Source organism: Phycodurus eques, chromosome 1 (genome assembly GCF_024500275.1).
Source record: "Phycodurus eques isolate BA_2022a chromosome 1, UOR_Pequ_1.1, whole genome shotgun sequence".
NCBI lineage: Eukaryota > Metazoa > Chordata > Actinopteri > Syngnathiformes > Syngnathidae > Phycodurus > Phycodurus eques.
Window position 1 is genome coordinate 37,357,412 of NC_084525.1, and position 19,419 is coordinate 37,376,830.

The 19,419-nt window shown below is 41.0% G+C and overlaps 3 protein-coding genes across 6 annotated transcripts in view; 1 reads left to right on the plus strand and 2 right to left on the minus strand.

The window, feature by feature from the left end:
* Nucleotides 1–803, minus strand: part of clic5a (chloride intracellular channel 5a) — a 26,087-nt gene extending 25,284 nt beyond the window's left edge. Inside the window, exon 1 of one of the 2 annotated variants that reach the window (XM_061691106.1) lies at nucleotides 723–803. In XM_061691106.1, coding sequence (XP_061547090.1) covers nucleotides 723–737 — 15 coding nt within the window. In that variant the 5' untranslated portion in view covers nucleotides 738–803. The remainder of the gene's footprint in view (nucleotides 1–722) is intronic. The other variant, XM_061691107.1, reaches the window with a different exon arrangement.
* The window catches only part of enpp4 (ectonucleotide pyrophosphatase/phosphodiesterase 4), a 15,751-nt gene extending 8,268 nt beyond the window's left edge, over nucleotides 1–7,483 (plus strand). For all 3 annotated transcript variants that reach the window (XM_061691072.1, XM_061691087.1, XM_061691078.1), the window contains exons 3-8: nucleotides 3,508–3,801; nucleotides 3,869–3,973; nucleotides 5,056–5,254; nucleotides 5,357–5,530; nucleotides 5,617–5,886; nucleotides 5,986–7,483. In XM_061691072.1, the coding sequence (XP_061547056.1) occupies nucleotides 3,508–3,801; nucleotides 3,869–3,973; nucleotides 5,056–5,254; nucleotides 5,357–5,530; nucleotides 5,617–5,886; nucleotides 5,986–6,092 (1,149 nt within the window). In that variant the 3' untranslated portion in view covers nucleotides 6,093–7,483. The remainder of the gene's footprint in view (nucleotides 1–3,507; nucleotides 3,802–3,868; nucleotides 3,974–5,055; nucleotides 5,255–5,356; nucleotides 5,531–5,616; nucleotides 5,887–5,985) is intronic.
* A 95-nt stretch (nucleotides 7,484–7,578) lies between these two features.
* xkr6a (XK, Kell blood group complex subunit-related family, member 6a) overlaps nucleotides 7,579–19,419 on the minus strand; it is a 34,168-nt gene continuing 22,327 nt past the window's right edge. Inside the window, exons 2-4 of the mRNA XM_061691058.1 lie at nucleotides 16,150–16,346; nucleotides 14,331–14,748; nucleotides 7,579–13,022 (exon numbers count right to left, since the gene is read on the minus strand). Coding sequence (XP_061547042.1) covers nucleotides 12,518–13,022; nucleotides 14,331–14,748; nucleotides 16,150–16,346 — 1,120 coding nt within the window. The 3' untranslated portion in view covers nucleotides 7,579–12,517. The remainder of the gene's footprint in view (nucleotides 13,023–14,330; nucleotides 14,749–16,149; nucleotides 16,347–19,419) is intronic.

Consider the following 19,419-nt stretch of genomic DNA (forward strand, 5'->3'; position numbering starts at 1 on the left):
ATGCAAAAGATGCCATCCAGTGATTTATAAAGGGACATAAGGATAAAATACATAAACTGTAGGTTGATGGTTTTAGTTGAGATAACCTCAGCAAGCATTTGAGTATCAACCAGGGCAAATTAATCTAGTGTTTTCTCATTTGAAAAAAGCCTGCTTTAATTCAAATTGCTTTTGAGATTAGAAAATATTGAGCTAATGTTGGAAAAAAATGTGAATTGAAACTTGTCTGTATTGTTAGGCCTGATGTATAAAAAGTTGATGCCATTTTGGATGCACTGACACCACTTTTTTCAGACAGAGTGCAAGTATTCACCAGTTCTGAGTACCAATACTTGACAATGCCATTATGTCTTGCGATTGTGATGAAAATGTTTCATTTTATCCAAGTATTGTTCAAAAACACAAACTTTTCTTGAGCATGCCACAAGTTGTCATTATTGACATTTAGGAAAAATCCAACTTAATGGTTTTCTAAGTCTATCCAGGCATTATTTAAATGTAGCCTGACACTCAAGGCTTTTAAGTTTTGTGGTGTTTCAGTCTGAACAGTAGAAAGCCTTACATAAAAGGAAACCATAGACAAGACATTTTGGATGCCATGTTACCTTTGTTAACTACAAAGTAAAGTGAGTAAAAAGAAATAAGGCTTGAGAATACCACAAGTTATAAAATGAAACTATGACAAGACAACTGAAGTAATACTTCATTAAACCATTGCTTACCTCTCTACGCGACATGTCGCACCTGGCTTCGTGACGGGAGGGCAGATAGCTTAGCAGGAGCCGAGTCGCACTGAGCGAAGGGGATCGAAAACCCGTGGCTGCTGGACGGTTCGTGGGGCAGCCGCCTGCCTCGCCGCCCGCCTCGCCTCGCCGCCCAAAGCAGAGCATAATCTGTAGTCAGCTAAAACTGTCGATTTATCGGATAATCAGATACAAATTTATTTAGTTTAGTTTATTGCAAAACATTTTTTTTTTTGACAACTGTTTATGAACTGATTATTGTTGTTTATTTGGTATGGTTTCATGATGAAACAAAACCAAACAAACAACATTTAAACTATCACACAAGAGGGAATAATGTTGTGCTCCTCAATCTTTTTGAAACAGAGAGCTACTTCTTAGGTCCTGATTAATGCGAAGCGCTACTAGTTTGATATACATTTCTGAGGCTGCTTCAGATTCAACGACATGTCAAGTGCTGGTGATTCATACTACGGCTGCAAATAACGATTATTTTTAACAGGTTAAACTGACTGACAGAGCACCATTAAAGCAGTAAACAAGGTTAAGGTCAAGCTTAGGTTCCGGACCACCCCCGCACTAGGTGAAATCTGCGAAGTAACCAACATTTTTTTTTTCCTATTACTATTTCTGTTTATACATGTTTTAAAGCTGAATGAACTAGGGCTGTACAATATGGGGGGGGGGGGGGGGGGTGAAACTGATTCTGATTCTGATTGCAGATCCTCTCCAGTTCTGTCAGGTTGGATGGTGAAGGTAATTTTCAGGTCTCCCCAGAGATGCTCATTTGGGTTTAAGTCAGGACTCTGGCTGGGCCATTCAAGAACAGTCACAGAGTTGTTCTGAAGCCACTCCTTCATTATTTTAGCTGTGTGCTTAGGGTCATTGTCTTGTTGGAAGGTGAGCATTCGGCGCAGTCTGAGGTCCTGAGCACTCTGGAGAAGGTTTTGGTCCAGGATATCCCTGTACTTGGCCACATTCATCTTTCCTTCGATTGCAACAAGTCGTCCCACACAGCATGATGCTGCTTAGAATTAAGATGAAAAAGTTCTCTCTTGGGCTCATCAGACCAGAGAATCTTATTTCTCACCATCTTTGAGTCCTTCGGGTATTTTTTTTAGCAAACTCCACACGGGCTTTCATGTCTTGCACTAAGGAGAGGCTTTCTCCGGGCCACTCTGCCATAAAGCCCCCTGGTGGAGGGTCTTCCCAAACGTCTTCCATTTAAGGATTATAGAGGCCACTGTGGTCTTAGGAACCTTAAGTGCAGCAGATTTTTTTTTGTTACCTCGGCCAGATCTGTGCCTTGCCACAATTCTGTCTCTGAGCTCTTCAGGCAGTTCCTTTGACCTCATGATTCTCATTTGCTCTGACATGCACTGTGAGCTGTAAAGTCTTATATAGACAGGCGTGTGGCTTTCCTAATCAAGTATAATCAAACACAGCTGGACTCCAGTGAAGGTGTAGAACCATCTCCAGGATGATCAGAAGAAATGGACAGCGCCTGAGTTAAATACATGAGTGTCACAGCAAAGGGTCTGAATACTTATGGCTGTGATATTTCAGTTTTTCTTTTTTAATAAATCTGCAAACATTTCAACAATTAATTTTTTTCCTGTCAATATGGGGTGTTGTGTGTACATTAATGAGGAAAAAAATTAACTTAAATGGTTTTATTAAATGGCTGCAATATAACAAAAAGTGAAAGATTTAAGGGGGTCTGAATATTTTCCGTACCCACTGTAGATGCATTAAACAACTCAGGGCAGAGCACCTTTTGTTTGAAGCCACCCACTTTTCAAGTGAGCGAAGGTATTGGACTCTTGTATTACAAAACAAAACAAAATAAATTCCATATTGTCACAGTGCGATCATACAGTGTTTTAACTAAAACATTCTGATACAAATACTTTTCCTAGTAATGCATTTTTACAATTATGGTCTGTATTAAAAAAGAACACATTCGTGTCCCTGAACGCACTCACGCAGCTTCCGCGCCTACCTATGTAGTTTCATTTTGAAGAGCAAAATTGGAAATGCAGCAGGTGTGTGGTTGTCTTTTAATGTATTGAGCATGTCCAGATAGGTTCCTCTGCTGGCCTATTTTAATACTACTGTTGATTCACTGTATATTAAAGTATACCAACATCGCCGCATCACTATTGTGACATCACGATGACGATGCTCAAACAAAATATCGTGCAGCCGTAGTATGAACCTCCTTGGACTCCTTTTAATCTTCCCCACAATCCTGTTAACTTTTACCATACTATTATACACGCACTTTCTATTCTGTTAAACACCCTTTAAACTCTTAAAAATGGAGTAATGTACAGTAGTACTGTGCACTATGTACATTTTGTTTCTTCTAATACGCGTTTAATGAAATTTTCTTTCTTTTTACAGTTTTATTGTTTTAGGTTAGTAAACGTTTATTTTACCCCACCCCCAAAAAATACAAAAATAAAAAATTGATGGCATCCCCTCAACATCCCACAATATGAATATGGCAAAAAAATTCACACTGCGCTGAATCCGTCATAGGTGATCGCTTTGAGTGATTTATAGCTCTTTCTTCTTAATAATTCATGTCAATTTTGTGGTTTCTTTCTTGCTGCTTTAAGTGCAATATTGTGACAGAACTTATAAAAGAAAATTGTGGTCATTATATGTAATTATTACATTTAATCTCATCTCTACTCCCAGCATTTACATGTTTTTGAGTTTTTGAGTTTGAGTAGGTAATTGTTCTGCTGCCCCCCAGGTGACGGGACTCTATGCAGAGTCTCACGGTATCCTTGCCAGCTCAATGTACGACCCCATCAGGCACAAGCACTTCCACGTGAGCAATCGCAGCGACGCAATGTGGTGGAATGAGGCGACACCTATCTGGATCTCAGCACATCAAGCAGGCTACAAGACGGCGGTCGCCATGTGGCCTGGCTCCGACGTGGCTATCCACAATCAAACGCCAACGCACTTCTTCCCTTACAGCCCCGATGTGACCTTCCGGGAACGGTTGGGCAATGTCACAAACTGGTTGCTGGGAAGTGAGAAGGTAGCTACATGTAGTAAGTTCCTATAAGGAAAGTGGCACTTAATGTGTAGGACTTGTCTCATTCTAGGAGGAAGGAGTGATGTTCGCAGCTCTCTATTGGGAGGAGCCTGACCGATCAGGACATCTATTTGGACCTGAAAATACTTCAGCCATTGGCAAAGTGCTGAAGGAAGTAGGAACCTTTCTTAATTTGGTTAATTCATCATGGAATATTGATTCAGGAAATATATAGGAATATAAAATACAGGAAACTACACTAGCGGCACGGTGATGGACTGGTTCGCACGTCTGCTTCACAGTTCTGAGGAGCCGGGTTAAAATCTGGCCTCGTCTGTGTGAAGTTTGCATGTTCTCCCTGTGCCTGCGTTGGTTTTCTCTGGGTACTCCGGTTTCCTCCCACGGCCCAAAAACATGCATGGTAGGTTAATTGAAAACTCAAAATTGCCCGCAGGTGTCAATGTGAGTGCGAAGGGTTGTTTGTTCATATGTGCCCTGGGATTGGCTGGCGACCAGTTCAGGGTGTACCCCGCCTCTTGCCCAGAGTCAGCTGGGATAGGCTCCAGCACGCCCGCAACCCTTGTGAGGATAAGCGATATGGAAACTGCACTACTCACAGAGGTTATAGATAGATGGCTTTCACATGAAATTTGAGGATGAACCTAAAATGCACTGTAACCTTTATAAGTGAACTTAATTTAACCTTCTCTAAACATTTGAATGCAAATGTCCAAATTTCCATGTTTCATTACTTTTTGCAAAACTTGCTATTCTCTGGTAAAGTCACAACAGGTGCTTTTATTTATTTATTTATTTTTATTTCCAAGGACGTCTACTTCTATGTCTTTTGTTGACTCTGTCGGGCAACTTCCTCTAAGAAGATCCTCTTTGCAGTATTGCACTGACGAGGTACTATTGATCAACTGTTAGGCATTGTCTTGGGCTCATAATGTCAATATGAGAACTGCATGATGAAGAGGATCATTTAGAATACCAATTCTATTTTAAGTAGGAAATGCTTTCGTCCATCTATAGAGCCAACACTTGTTTTTAAATTTGCTGTTTAGCTCCTTGTTAAAGAACAGCAAGTTGTGCAAAAAGCACTGACACATTGAGCAGTTGGACGTGCATTCAAAAGTTCAGCTCAGTCAGCTAACTGGTGACCCATCTAGATAATGTAATAAGATGTGCCGCTCATAATGGACAGATGGTTCGATATTTTTCACATTGAATCAAATGGTGTGGTCCTACTCCCAGGTTGATGACAACATTGGCCTGCTGAAGTCTGAACTGAAGCGGACCGGCCTGTGGGGTCGCGTGAACGTCCTGGTGACCAGTGACCACGGCATGGCTCAGTGCTCGGCCGATCGTCTCATACGACTGGATGACTGCTTGCACCCCGACAACTACACAGTGGTGGACCTTACTCCTGTTGCCGCCCTCATCCCAAACAATAGTAAGCAGCCACTGTTTGACGACACCAAGTTAAACGTTCCAACTTGTTGTTGTTTGTTGCTGGCATGAACGTACATTATATCCTGTTGTCATGTGTTCTTAGAGCCAGAGGCTGTCTTTGCCCTGCTTGACAAGTGCCATACCCACATGACTGCCTATTTAAAGGAGGCCATCCCAGATAGTTTGCACTACCGCAACAATGAACGCATCCAACCCATCATACTGATTGCTGATGAGGGATGGACTATAATACAGCGAGGGAACAAACTGCCGAGACGTATAACTCCAAATGTGACATGAGAAACTTAACCTAGCAAAGCTGATCATTTTTATGTATTTATTTATTTATTTTACTTCCCTCAGTGGGTGATCACGGCTACGACAACTCCTTACCCAGCATGCACCCCTTCATGGCAGCTTGGGGGCCCAGCTTCCGGGGTGGCTACCGACTGAAGAGTTTGCAGAGCGTGGACCTTTACCCACTCATGTGCCACCTGCTAGCTTTGGCCCCGCAGCCCAACAATGGTACCCTGGCCAAGGCTCGGTGTATGCTCGTGGGTGAATGCTGGCAGGATGGGCTGGCGCTCATCGGTCTGGTGTTGGGTATCTTAATTGTGTTCGCTACTATACCTGGTAGGTATGGGTAGTTACAGCCATATGCTAATATCATACTGATTAGATACTTTGCAAGACACGGAAGTGACATGTCCTTCAATTTGTTTTTCCCCACAGTTCTGTTGAAGCTGATGGTACGCCGGCTACGGCCTTCCACTTCCTCAGCGTTCCGCAGACTTCAAGTTGACCACGGCAATGATGAGGAGGAATCGCTGCTGGAGTAATATCTCTCAAGCTTTGCCTGCTCATGCACTTTACCCACTGAGGTGGAAGAAGCAAACACATTTAGAGCAACTGACTGTTACTTACACTGTTACTTAAAAGGCTGGTTGAGGAGATGTCAAATCAAGGCGTTAAACCTGTATGGCAGACACTTTGACTGTGGAGTAGAAGGCCGATTCAAACCAGTTAGTCTTCATATTCAAGATTCAGCTGTTTTTGTTTCCTTTTCCTTAAGCCAAACCCAATTATTACCCTACCCAAGTAAAACAAACAAACCAAAAATCATGGCAAACAGGCTTCCAAGATTCAGGGTGCAAAGACAACACACAGAATGATGGGGTAATCAATCATCTAAAAAAAAACTTTGTTTTTGATTAATAGAATCATGCAAAAGTTTTTTGTTTTTTTGGTAAGGTTCATTTTTAATTCAGCTCTAGTTCTATTTTATTTATGTATTTGTCGTGCAACTTTTAGTCAGCAGTGGGGGTCAATAGCTCAATTGTGCAATCATTACGGCAGCTCTTCTCCAACCTTTCACAACAGTACCACATAATAAAATTCTGAGTGCTCCAATTACCACCACCATGACCAAAATTACAATATGGTAGTGTAGTAGGTGTAAGTGTTCACGAAAATTATATTGAAAGGCCATATGACATCATGTACAGTTTAAACTTTAACAATGTGCCTAAATATAGGAAAATTGTTCTAAAACGTTAAGTACAACTGCAATAAGATATTGCATGGACGCTTGAAATTATTTGATGTGGTAATTCATACAATAATGAAATGACCGTGGTATGTGTTACACAATTCCGTCCAATAAGAAGCTGTAGTACACAGAAGTGCCCCCAATTGAAGAGGTCAAATTGCTGATTTGAGGAGAGTTATTTTCTATGCAAAACCACAGTGAAATAGTTTTCTCAGGGATCTAATCTAGGTACAGATGATACCAAAGTGCAATCAGCTGGGGAAAAAAATACTTCGGTCCTTGTGTTGCAGTGGATTTGTTTTCAATGTTTTTTTTAAGTTGGAATATCACTTTGCTTTCTGTTCTGTAGTATTTGTGCCATCCTTGAAGAACTGTTCGACACAACAAATGACATTACTTTCGAGTGGTCTTCCAAGATTGCCATCCTCAACAGTAGGCATTGAGTGAGCATGATGGTGGGATATGGTGGTTTGTCAAATATGCCAGCTTTGAATGTGTGTCTGGCCTTCTCTGATGTTGAAGTTTGTCTTTTGTCTAATATTAAGCTACATGTTTTACACGTTGTTTGAGATCCATTTTTTTTTTTTTTTTTTTTGGCACGTTGGTAGGCATTTTCAGGCCTGTAAGAGATTCTATTGATGACATGAGATTGTTATTGTCAATAAACTCCCTGGGATTTTTTTTTTTTTTTTTTTTGCTTGACTCAAAAGAAAAATATGACAAATATTTGGAAAAATGTATTCATATTATTTTATTATACTTTTTTTCCATTGCAGTCACAACAAACGATACAGTGTAACAAAAGGGAAGTACTGCATAAAACAATACTGACATACTATTGTTTTAAAATCCAAATGAACTGTTTCCATATATTTTACATTATTCAACGTGTCATTATGTAGTCATCATTCTAAATAGACTTTTATCTTCACGAGGTATTGTTAGAAAAATAACGCAATTTCTAACAGTGGCCATGTCGAGCCATTTGTGAAAATATTCAACTCTTTCCCAGAATGATTTGACACTATTGTAGACATAAAGAAACCAGTGATACACAACAAATGCTTGTGTCTCTGGTTTCCACTGAGACATTTGGTGTGAGTTTGGGGATTTCTCCCCGAAGACAAGTTGGTTCCTGAATGATGGTGAGGTGGACATTAATTAAGCTTAAACACGGCTGATGATTAGACCCATCGCTTAAGTTGCTTCTCAACCGATAACGCTGCAGGAGGTTCTTTGATTAGATTGAATCTCACCGTAAAACCTCACATGAAAATTAATTTGCTTCCAAGTTTGCAGAACCTCAAGTCTGCAAGCTATGTTTATATTTTATGCTAAACAAACTGACGCTGCATGGCCAATCATTAAATCAAAATCCAGTTTCTATGCTTGTTCTAACTGGAAGTAAAATAAATTAGAATGCTTTTCTTTCTTTTCATGTGAACGAATAAAGCAACTTCCACTTTGGCAAAAGTCTTCCCAAAACTTAATCATGCGGACAGACACTATCATCTGTCATTGTGCTTCTATTTAGGACAACACAGTGGCACAGACTCTTACAAAAACACCAGTATTTTTCTTCTCTCACCGTACATTCTGGATATTTATAGAGAACATTTACTAGTCTTGGAATGAGTAATCTACAAGTAAACTCAGTCCACATTGAGGAAACTAATGAGTTCACAGAAAAAGCTATTTACAATCAAAATGCCACAATAAATCAAATCTAGCACATCTTAAGCACAGTTTCTACAGCTACTTATTTTCAAGCTGAAGACCACAGCAGAAAAGCATAACCCCCCCCCCCCCAAATCAAATCCTTTTTAACTGATATTAAACTATAGTGGGTGATGATACTTTCACAACTATGTAACAATCTTTTTTTCTTTTTAAAATTTAGCTTAATAAATAAATGTGACTGGCACACGCACGCATATCCTCACATATCGGCATCATACTCTTTGCAGAACCTGATAGTGGAACAAGCGCAAAAAGAGTTGTGTTTCTTCATAATAGGATGCACATTCCTCAGTCGGGAGATCTCAGTTGTTTGTCACTGTTTCAAACCCTCTCCCAACTATAATTTGAAAACATTGCAAATCAGTCAACTATAAAAAAAAAAACAGATCTACAAATTATTACGAATGCAAAGAAATAAGGAGAAAAATGGACACTACTTTATCCTCCCTTGCACCGGGTGTCTAATAAAAAAAAGCGACAATAACAAATGAAAAAGTAATGGTGCCCAGAACCTTTGTGTGTAATCTTGCATAGCTGTGACTGTGAAGCCATACAACACTGCAATGAAATGGAGGGACCTTAGCACGTACAGTGATGGAGAGTCGCCCATAGCTGGACAGAAGCGATGAGGAGGTGATACCTGAGGCTACAATTAAGTCTGAGCACCACACATGCAAAGCGGGACACACACTATAGTTTTGGACAATTGACAGTTTTTGCCTTTATCCTCCATAATGGAGCTTGTATTTAAGAGGTTTCCAAAAATCACGGTCTTCTACCATTTAAGAATGACATATATTTGATTGTATAGTACATCTAGATCATTTATAGTACCTCTAATATTCATAAGACCAAAAGACAAAGCGAATGACAGCAGAGAAAGCCATGAATATCAAGCAGTTGTAGGTGTACTATTGTCTGAATCTACAATCAAGAGATGCCTTCATACTATTATCCTGTATATTTGTGATCCACGTCGAAGACATTTCAATTGTCTCACAATGGAATATCATTTTTCTTAAAAATCCTGAATTAAATGCAGAGGATTTGCAACAACCCGTGGTGACAGTCATGCACAGGAAAGCCAAATGACCAGGAAAAATAACGAACCCTCGGCAAACACTTTTTCGACAGATGAACCCAATGACAATTTGTATCAGAACAATGACAAAAGAAAATTGTGGAGAAGCAAAGGATCCGAAAATCATCCCCTGCAGCATACCACGTCCTGTGTCATGGACATGTCTAGCCGCCAGTGGAACTGGGTCACTGGTGTTTACTGATGATCTGAGGTGTATAGCACTTTATGCTTGACTCATATTTCGCCAAATGCTGCAAAAGGGACACGGCGCTTCAGAGTATGGATAAACAGGGAGCCTAAAATGCCTGGAAAAAGAAAATCAAGACTTTTTAAAGACAAAGAAAGGATCTGCAATATCCAAGTCAGTCACGTGATGTCAAGCTAAGATTGTGTGTAGTGCGTGCAGTATGTTTATGTCAGTTTTCCAAACACTTGATATTCTCAGCATAAAATGGCTGTAATTCACCAATGGTAAATTGCCATTTTTGTGTGTGTGAAACCTCTTAAATGAAAACTGAAAGGTGACAGTACTTTTTGGTTGTGCCAGACCTGATTTGCCTGTGAAACACCTGACTGGCTGGAGCTCTGGGAGTGGGAGTTATGGCGGCTGCTTAGTATGCGAACATAGCACCCACGAAACACTTCAAAGTAAGCAGTTCACACTCTGTAACATAAATTCCTGGCTGTGTTTTTTTCCGGATGGTACATTATGTTGGGTTTGCGCACACTGACCCCTTACTCATTGTACAACGCCTGCCCATGTGAGTGTGTAGCACTGACACCCCCTGGATTTTCCCTTCAAAAAATGTCCATATCCACTCCTGCCGAGTGGGTGAGGCAGGCTTCAGTGAGTGTTGCAACTTGACTGTGGAGCTCACAACACATATTTGGCTAAATTCTCCATCACACTGTAACCATGACTACAAAACCTACCCATCTTCACTTGATAGCACCATAAGAATATTTTCCCAAATTGTAAAGGGGTCAAGGGTTACTTTACTGTATCTGTGTGTGTGTTCAAGTGGTGAGGTCGGTATACATCCTATGTTATTATTACACTACTTTTCACTGTATGCATGAACAAATTAGCACCATGCTGTACAGGACAAAACAGTTGTGTGTGTGTGTGTGTCTTGTGAGTGAGTTAACTAAGCACATCTCCCTGCAATGAGAGAGTTGCATAGCAGTGGTCCGTGTAACTGAAGGCAGTACTCAAGATGCACCATAGAATCCAAAGTGAGAATCTGCCCTTTTTGCTCCTTAATGACGCATGCTTATGAAGTGCATGTTACATATTTGCACATACTGTAAGCATATGAGTCTATTGCATCTTCACACTGACTAATCTACTCATCTGTTGGCAGCAAATGAACTGTAGCACCCCGGAAAGTAGTGTAGGCTAACACATTGTAGTTTGTATATTTAAAATGAGCTGCAATCCCAACTTCACTTTGCCATAGCATAACCCCTATAGGGCACATAAAAATATTTGGCCACATAAATTTATAAGGCAGTCAAACTCCAATGCAGAAGGGTAGTAATAACAAGGAAAGTGCATTATATCAACACTGGTACATCGTAATGAATAATATTATTATAAAAATCCATGAGAAAAAAAAACTGAAGAAAATGGTAAAATCATAAATTCCTACTGCAATTTGTATGGGAGATTTTGAATTTCCAATGATTCCCTGTAGCTCTTTTTTATGCTATGTATGTTCCCTAGACAGCAACGATAAGAATGTTTGTATGCGTGTATGTGTACCTCTTCAAACTGCACCATGTGTAATGCCTAAAGCAAGTTTACCCTGTTTGATGCCAGAAGCACTCCCCAACCAGCCCCACCCCTTAATCCAAAACCTCGTGTTTGCGGTTGTCACAATGTGTTCATGCGACACCCTGATGACATGTGAACAAGACATGACTAATATTCTATATACATGTTTTGATTCCTGCCAATGTAACAGATTGGATTACAGGGAAAAACACACCCTGAAAAATTAAAATCACAGTTTAGCTGTAGGTGGCTTTGGATGAGTGGGTACTCTATGCGTCAACATCAGAAAAATTTGATAAATAAGGGAAATTATTTAAGAACAGAATAGTCTTGCATTTGGTCATATTAAAACGATATTTCCTTTTGGTAATTGCCAAGCATATTAGTTACATATTATATTATATTTTACACATTTACTCCTGTAATGATAACAGGGAGGATAGAGAAAAACCTTTCTCTGTTCCTCTCCAGTCTGTGATTATTCATGGTACACGTTCATTTCGAAGGAAATTAAGTATTGTACTTCACTTTAAATACATGCTAACATTTGTTGAGTTTATCGTTGTTTATGTCTCATTACTAGCCTAGTCTGCGGCTCAAGCCCTAGGAATTTGTCAAATTGTCCCCTAAATCCAGCAAACTGGGGGGGATGTTGAAAGCCATATGAACCTAATTAACATGACCCTTTTTTTAACTACAGTAGCTGATTTCTGGTTCCTTGTACAGAGGGACTTAATTCCTCCAATAATTCAATCAATTTACAGAGGCGGGTTCCTCTTTTGTGTGTGAGACAATGTAACCAGCCAGTAGCAAAATCAATCTGGTATGAAATATGCTCACGGTTCTGGAGCTCTCACACAGATGAACGGCGGTATTGCAAATAGAGAGGAGGAGATTTCGGTGGACTCCCACTGAGGCAGTGGGAGTCACGGTCAAGGGACTCGCAGGTTGAAGGTGCTCGCAAGGAATGTGTGTGGTTTTTTTGTGAGGGTGGGTGCGATAAAATGTGCCAGACTGCTATAATGTCTCTGTGCTTATACCAAGTGTGACGTGTTTCTTATTCATCAGTGAATGTGACTATGAAGACAAATATTTCTCTTCACAGTGGCTGTGTGTGTCAAAGTGAAGACTCATATTGTAGGAGTTCATACAGCAGGGGTCCCTCACGGTAGCGGATGCCCACAGCGGCCGGTGTGATGTACTGCAAGATGTTTATAGTCCTCCGCAGGCGCCTGTCAACGTAGTGGGCGTCCCACGCTGGGTATCGCTTCCTGGGCATGTCGATCTTTATTAGTGGGCCCTCGGGTTTGGAAGTGGGGGGCACTGACCTCACCTGGAAGACGGGAAGACACGTCTCAGCCACCTCCTCATCTGTCTGGGACTTGGTCATGTGTGCAGGGGTAGGTGGGGCGGTAGGTGGTGCAGAAGGGGGAAGGGGAAGACCCCATAGCAGCTGGGCGCAGCAGGAGGAGGCGGGGCTCGGCTGGAGGCGGGCGGTGGCGGGGTGCAGGAAGCCGTAGTACAACAGCATAACCAGGACGCCACCAGCAAACGTTAAGTAGACGCCGCACAACGCTGGGACGGCGTACGAGTCGGTCAGCACGGGGTCCCTGTAGGCGTACCTGCACGCGGACACAGTCATGTTAGTACTAGCTCGACCTAGGTCAATTATTTTTGCGTATTTTGTATTGTCATTGTAATTAAAGCGGCTACCTCTCTAGAAATCTTGACTTGAGACTTTTTTCTACACTCTGATATTTTGTTAAACCACACCTAGTCTGCAACTAGGTAAAGCCTTGTCTGCTGGCCTAAACGCTATCAGAAGCATTTACCTAGATTTACAACCTAAATTCTCATACATGTTCCATGAAATTGTTTGGATTTATTCCAAACATAGTATTGTCTTTATTTTACAGCATTTTTCTTATGTGGATGTTAGATTTTTGTCCGATCAGATTTCAGCCTCTATGTGCTGCCTTGTCAATCTGCTGTAATCTGCCCTGGGCCCTTAGAATCAGTAGTTCCTTGTTGATGTAATTTAACTATATTTGCAAAGAGACTGCTTCACCAATCACATTTCAATATCTCCTCGAAGGACCAGCTATCTGGCCCAAAATAGCATCAGCGTTTTTCCGTCCTCTGATTGGATGGTCAGAGCAGGCCAAGTTTGACGAGAAAAGCATGACTGTAGCTATCTGTAGACATGAATACATTTAATAACCCACATCTGTGGTGCATTTGATTAAAATAACTAATGTTATTAGATAAATATTGATTCTGAACTGTTCCAGATTATGTACATCACACAGTTGCTTGCTGCTATTTTGTTTTTGTACATATTGATGGTGGGATTAAGAAGTGGGTTAAATTAAATGAACCGAATATGCATGAATTTGGAATATGGGTGGAAGCTGGTGGATCTAAAGAAAAAAAACAAAAAACAAGGAGAATGCAAACGCCACACAGCAAAGTCTATGCTGAGATTCCTACTCAGGAACGAACACTAGTTCACCGTGTTCCCGGTTTGAATTTCTGCAATTTCTTACAGTGTGTAGGCCCAACTCTTGTGCGGAATACACATTTATTAGAGTGATTTTGTTGTGAAAGTTTTTTTGTTCAATCTCTATTTGATAATGTACGATTTGAACCAAATTAGTTTGGCATGAACACAGTCAGAAGCCATAATGTCAAATGAAATTGATCCATGTTGGGAATTCTGCAGCTATCACATTCTCAGATATGTCAAATCAAATTGTCTTGTGTTTTACTTATCCACCACCCTGATGTTCCTAAGGAAGCAAAATGTACACATTTAAGTGCCAATCCGATTTCACAGGGGACACATTTTTGAGCATGTTCTGCTAATGTCTAAGAATCCCTGATCAGACCATGTCTTAAGATCTCACTCTAATTCTATTTTGTTTACTCACCACAGGCCAGTGAGGATGGTGTTCTCAGCCAACACCACTGTGTAGTACGTAATCATTCTGTGTCGTGTCTGGCCCTCCTTCACATTAAACCAGCAGAAGATGTAGACAATGCCCACCACCATGTTGAAAAGCACCTCTTCCCACTTGGACATGCAGAAATCAGTGCCTCCGTGCACCACCCAGAAGGCCATGACGGACCAGTGGACCACCACAAAGATGCCAAAGTAGATATGAAAGAGCGAGGCAAAGAGGGCAAGCGAGAGGACACGGGACGAGATGGTAAAGAGGCGCCAGAAGAGGTGCAGCAGGGCGCCACGGTAGCTCATGCTGCGCTGGTCGTCACGCGAGTCCCGCAGCAGTTTGTGGTAGGACGCCAAGACCCAGGCGAGAGACAGGAGGGAAGCGAGGGAGGAGATGCCTGCAGGGAAAGTGACGAGACTCATGCTTCATTTCCTCTGATGAGCTAAATCCTTTTGGAACACAGTTTGGGGAAACTTCAAGTGAGTAGGCACAAAGTAGGTTGAGCCAGTCGAGGCTGTCTTTAACTTGAACCAACCTGCAATTATTGAAAGACTTACAAAGCTCATACACTGGGTAATTATTAGGGCTGTCAAAGTGAAAGTGATAAGTCATGATTAATCACAAAATATTAGCACAATCGTGTATTAACACAGATTAATCACACTATTTCTTTTGACAAGACATGCTCCTTTACCTTAACCGCGGATGGATATCTGAAATGCGGTGCAGGTTACTTTAAGGTCAATGATCCTCAGGTCAATGCTGACGGCAGTGCAAAGATAAGTGAGGAGACTCCCACTGGGGTGCTCGGCAGCAAATCTTGCTTTAAAAGTCAGTCCGATGGGACTTTCGAAAAAAAAATAATAATAACTAAAGATTATTTGCATATAGTCTTGCGCTAAACTCTCGTTGCATTGAAGCACAACAAATTTAAAATACCATCTCAAAGCAAAATGTGGTAGGTACTGTGTGGTATATTTGGCACCTGTTATTAATTGCGATGAATCAAAATTCAAAAGTGTGATTAATCTGATTTTAAAAAATAATCGATTGACAGCCCTAGTAATTATTGGACATTCCAAAATCAAAGTTTTACTTTTGTGATCATCTGATACTATCATTAAGTTTCCAGACACTGTTATATTTATTATCAATATTTTCTTCGCGGTTCAGTTTCAAATTACACACCTCTACTGCCTCATACTGAGTCTATTATAACCAGTAAATTTTTAAAAGGTTTTGTTTTTTTAGTATATGACAAGATTTTTTTTTTCTTTTTACAACAGTTCTTCCCAAAATATAGTTATCATTACATACACAATAAGGATAATCCAGGACAGTCTCGTATGATTTTCCTTCATTTTTAAAAAATTTTACTTTAGCTCGCTGAAATCACATACCTGTAGATAATTTGGCATGGATTTTGCCTTGGGTTGTAGATACCAAATTTGGTTTGCTGTTCTATAATTTTAATGTTTTAGCTACTGTGTCTCCTATACAAGTTGCACATTTTCCTTCTGCGTGATGACTAACACGAGTGGGAGATCCCACAAATGATACATTTCCTGGATGATTAAGCAAGAGGGGACTGATGGCCCACTGGCTAGCAACGCGCCCTGAACACTTTGGATGACTGTGCTTTCCTGAACAAAACGCACAATCAAAGTCCCAAAAGCAGCCGCATTAGCACCCAAATTAGTGGACACAATGTGTGCAGATTGCTAATTAGCATTTGTACAGCTTCTGTTTTGTGTACTCTTTTTGTGCACCATGTAAACGCGTCATTTCATCCACCTACATTGCAGCGTCTCGGCACGATTCTCCTGGATCATGATGCACAGCTGCAGGACCAGCTGAGGCGCCGACTCCAGGAAAGTCTCCAGCAGCCGAAGCATGTTGACATCGGCATACTCGAACATCATCGCCCAGTACCAGCGGCGCTGGTGGTCCTTCTGGTGACGGGACATGAGGCCGAGGTAGAGTGTCCTGATGTACCTGCAACAATCATAGGTAATTAATAAACCTAATAAAGCAATTGAGAAGGAAAACATAACTTAGTTAATGTACACATGCATGCATGATAAGATAAAAAAAATGCCTTGTCAGAGATAATAATGGTCGGTTTTGACCAACTTATCTAACTCTTGGCGACACAACTATATTCTTTCATTTCATTTTATTGAGAGCTTGATTTAATTCAAGTCTGTGCAGCAAAAGCATGTGCAAACTTGATTGCTAGCACAAACAGATGTGGAATTTGTGGCTCGCCCGAAGATAGCTGGGATAGGTTCCAGCACGCCCGCGACCCTAGTGAGGACAAGCGATACGGAAAATGGATGGATGGATGGATGGATATTCGAATCAGTCAGGTCAAACCAACATTAAAGCATGACAGAAATAATGGGCGCTAACTTACTGTAATTAAATTACTTTATCGTAATTAAATTACTTCACACACACCGAAAGGTTAGAGCATGATTCGACCGAACGCCGGCATGTTTACGTACAACCGTGCTAGCACTAGCTTGCTAGGCTACATAACGTTTTGTTGCCTGCTTGCGAGCCATATCGTATTAAAAGTACGTGAACATACCTCAAACAATCCTTGAATGAAAGTCCTCTCCCGAGCACCGGTGACCACCAACACACTTTTTTCCCCATTTTATTCTTATAATACACACGACGCGAGCCATTATTGTTGTCATCACCATGGGAATGTGTATCCGGTCGCGTTTGAGTTGACAAGATAAAGCCCAGTGATCGTAAAAGGTGGTATAGGAATACAAGATTTTATAGCAGTAGTCTCAATCGTGAAAGACCACATTTGTCTTGTCGTCCGATCTGGGCATTACGTGTTGTCTGTCCCACACTGCCGACATGTTTTAAAAAAAAAAACACTTTATTGGTTGTCAGAGGCGGCACGGTGGACGACTGGTTAGAGCGTCAGCCTCACAGTTCTAAGGACCCGGGTTCAATCCCCGTCCCCGTCTGTGTGGAGTTTGCATGTTCTTCCCGTGCCTGCGTGGGTTTTCTCCGGGCACTCCAGTTTCCTCCCACATCCCAAAACATGCATGAATTGGAGACTCTAAATTGCCCGTAGGTGTGAATGTGAATGTGAGTGTGAATGGTTGTTCGTTTGTATGTGCCCTGCGATTGGCTGGCAACCAGTTCAGGGTGTACCCCGCCTCCTGCCCGATGATAGCTGGGATAGGCTCCAGCATGCCCGCGACCCTAGTGAGGAGAAGTGGCTCAGAAAATGGATGGATGGGATGGTTGTCAGATATTTACAGTACTACGTCAAACGACACGCGACAAGGCTAAATATAAACTAGCTTTTGGATTCAAATATACTGTACACGGTGACGCGGAGTAAATGTCTTTTGCGGTGCCGATCTCTGTGAATTATGACATTAAAACTGATCAGCCAATCAGCATAAAATGCTAATTATCGGCCGATACTGATCAAGCCAATCAGATCGGTGTAAAGTCTAGTAGAAGCTGAACATCTAACCAGGCGCACCCCGGATTGCGCCTGTCAGACGTGCAAAATTCCCACACAGTTCATTTTACGTGTTATAGGAAGAATACAGTACGTCCAAAGAGATTAATTTAGCATGCGCAACACGATTTTTCAAACCTGAGATGAATTACGATGGCCTCATTTTGCATCACAAATCGGCAAATACTAGGCTTTACACGATCAGGATTTTTGGGTTTAAAAAACGATAACTGATCACCGATCCGATGACAAGATGGAGAAATGTGTCTGTTTACATGATTTGTTCATTTATTGTATATACTTGTGTACTGTATCTTCAAACGTATTCTTTAGCATTTTAGACAAAAGTTAAAACATCAATGACCACTAAGGGGCATTCAAGGATTGGCCACTGACATATGTTTAGGTCAAATCAACATTACAACATCAACACAGTGGGTGCTAACTTACTGTAATTAAATTACTTTATTGCAATTAAATGAATTTAAGAAATACTGTTAATGACATGTTTACTCTAACTTTGTCACTGTTCCGTCTATATGTTGTCCAGAGTTTGCGTCCGTTTGGCTTTTCCTTTGTTTTTTTGTTTTTTGTTTTCCCACGCTGCGTTTCTTGAATGCGGCATGCTCCTCCTTGTGTACATTCTTCAGGTACCTCATCAAATTTGTGGTGTTGAAACATTTAGATGACGTTCCCCACGACATACTTCAGTTGTGCACAGGCTGCAAATAACTTGCGTGTTGTTTGTCTGAAACACCGCAATAGTCCCACACCGACGACACGTTTTTTTTCATCGACATGATTGAAAAAAACTTTATTGGCGGTCAGATATTTCCAGTACTACGCCACAAGACACGGAACAATGCCAAAAATAAACTAGCTTTTGGATTCATACGCTACGGCGTCGCGGAGTAAATGTCTTGTGTTGAGCCGATCAACACGATCAACTACTAATTATCAGCCGATACCGATCAGGTCGGTATAAAGTCGAGCAAATACAGTACATCCAATTGCCACACACTCAGGATGAGTTAAATCAAACAAAATATGGCTTTTATGCAGTTACTGGCTTCCCCCAAAATATTTGGAGCATCACTTTCTTTTCTGTAACTCAGTAATATCTTTGTTTCTCTTCCACTAACACTTTCAACACTTTTACACTTGTTGCCAGCAGCCCTGTGCAATGAGTGTATGAACATGCTATTCAGTGCCCGCTATTAGGGCTCTTCTTAAAAGAACCCAATCTAGATTATGATGAAACACACCCACAAGTGAAGGCAATTTAGTGCCCACGTTTTAGGATCTTAGTAAGTCAGGCTCTTAGTGTGTTATTGTCTTTCTGATGCCAGAATAGATGAGATCCCATTGATATGACTCTTATATTGAATGTCATATTTTTGCTTGGTTGCTTGCAGTTATGAATACACAAGAGAAAATGAGATCTTTCACTTAATAATGAACAACCAATTAGTTTCCTCCTTTAGATAAACAAACTTATTTTTCTTAAATTCGCTTTGTGCATGAAGCAGGGCACTGCATTTTCTTGTCTACATACATTTCAAACACAAA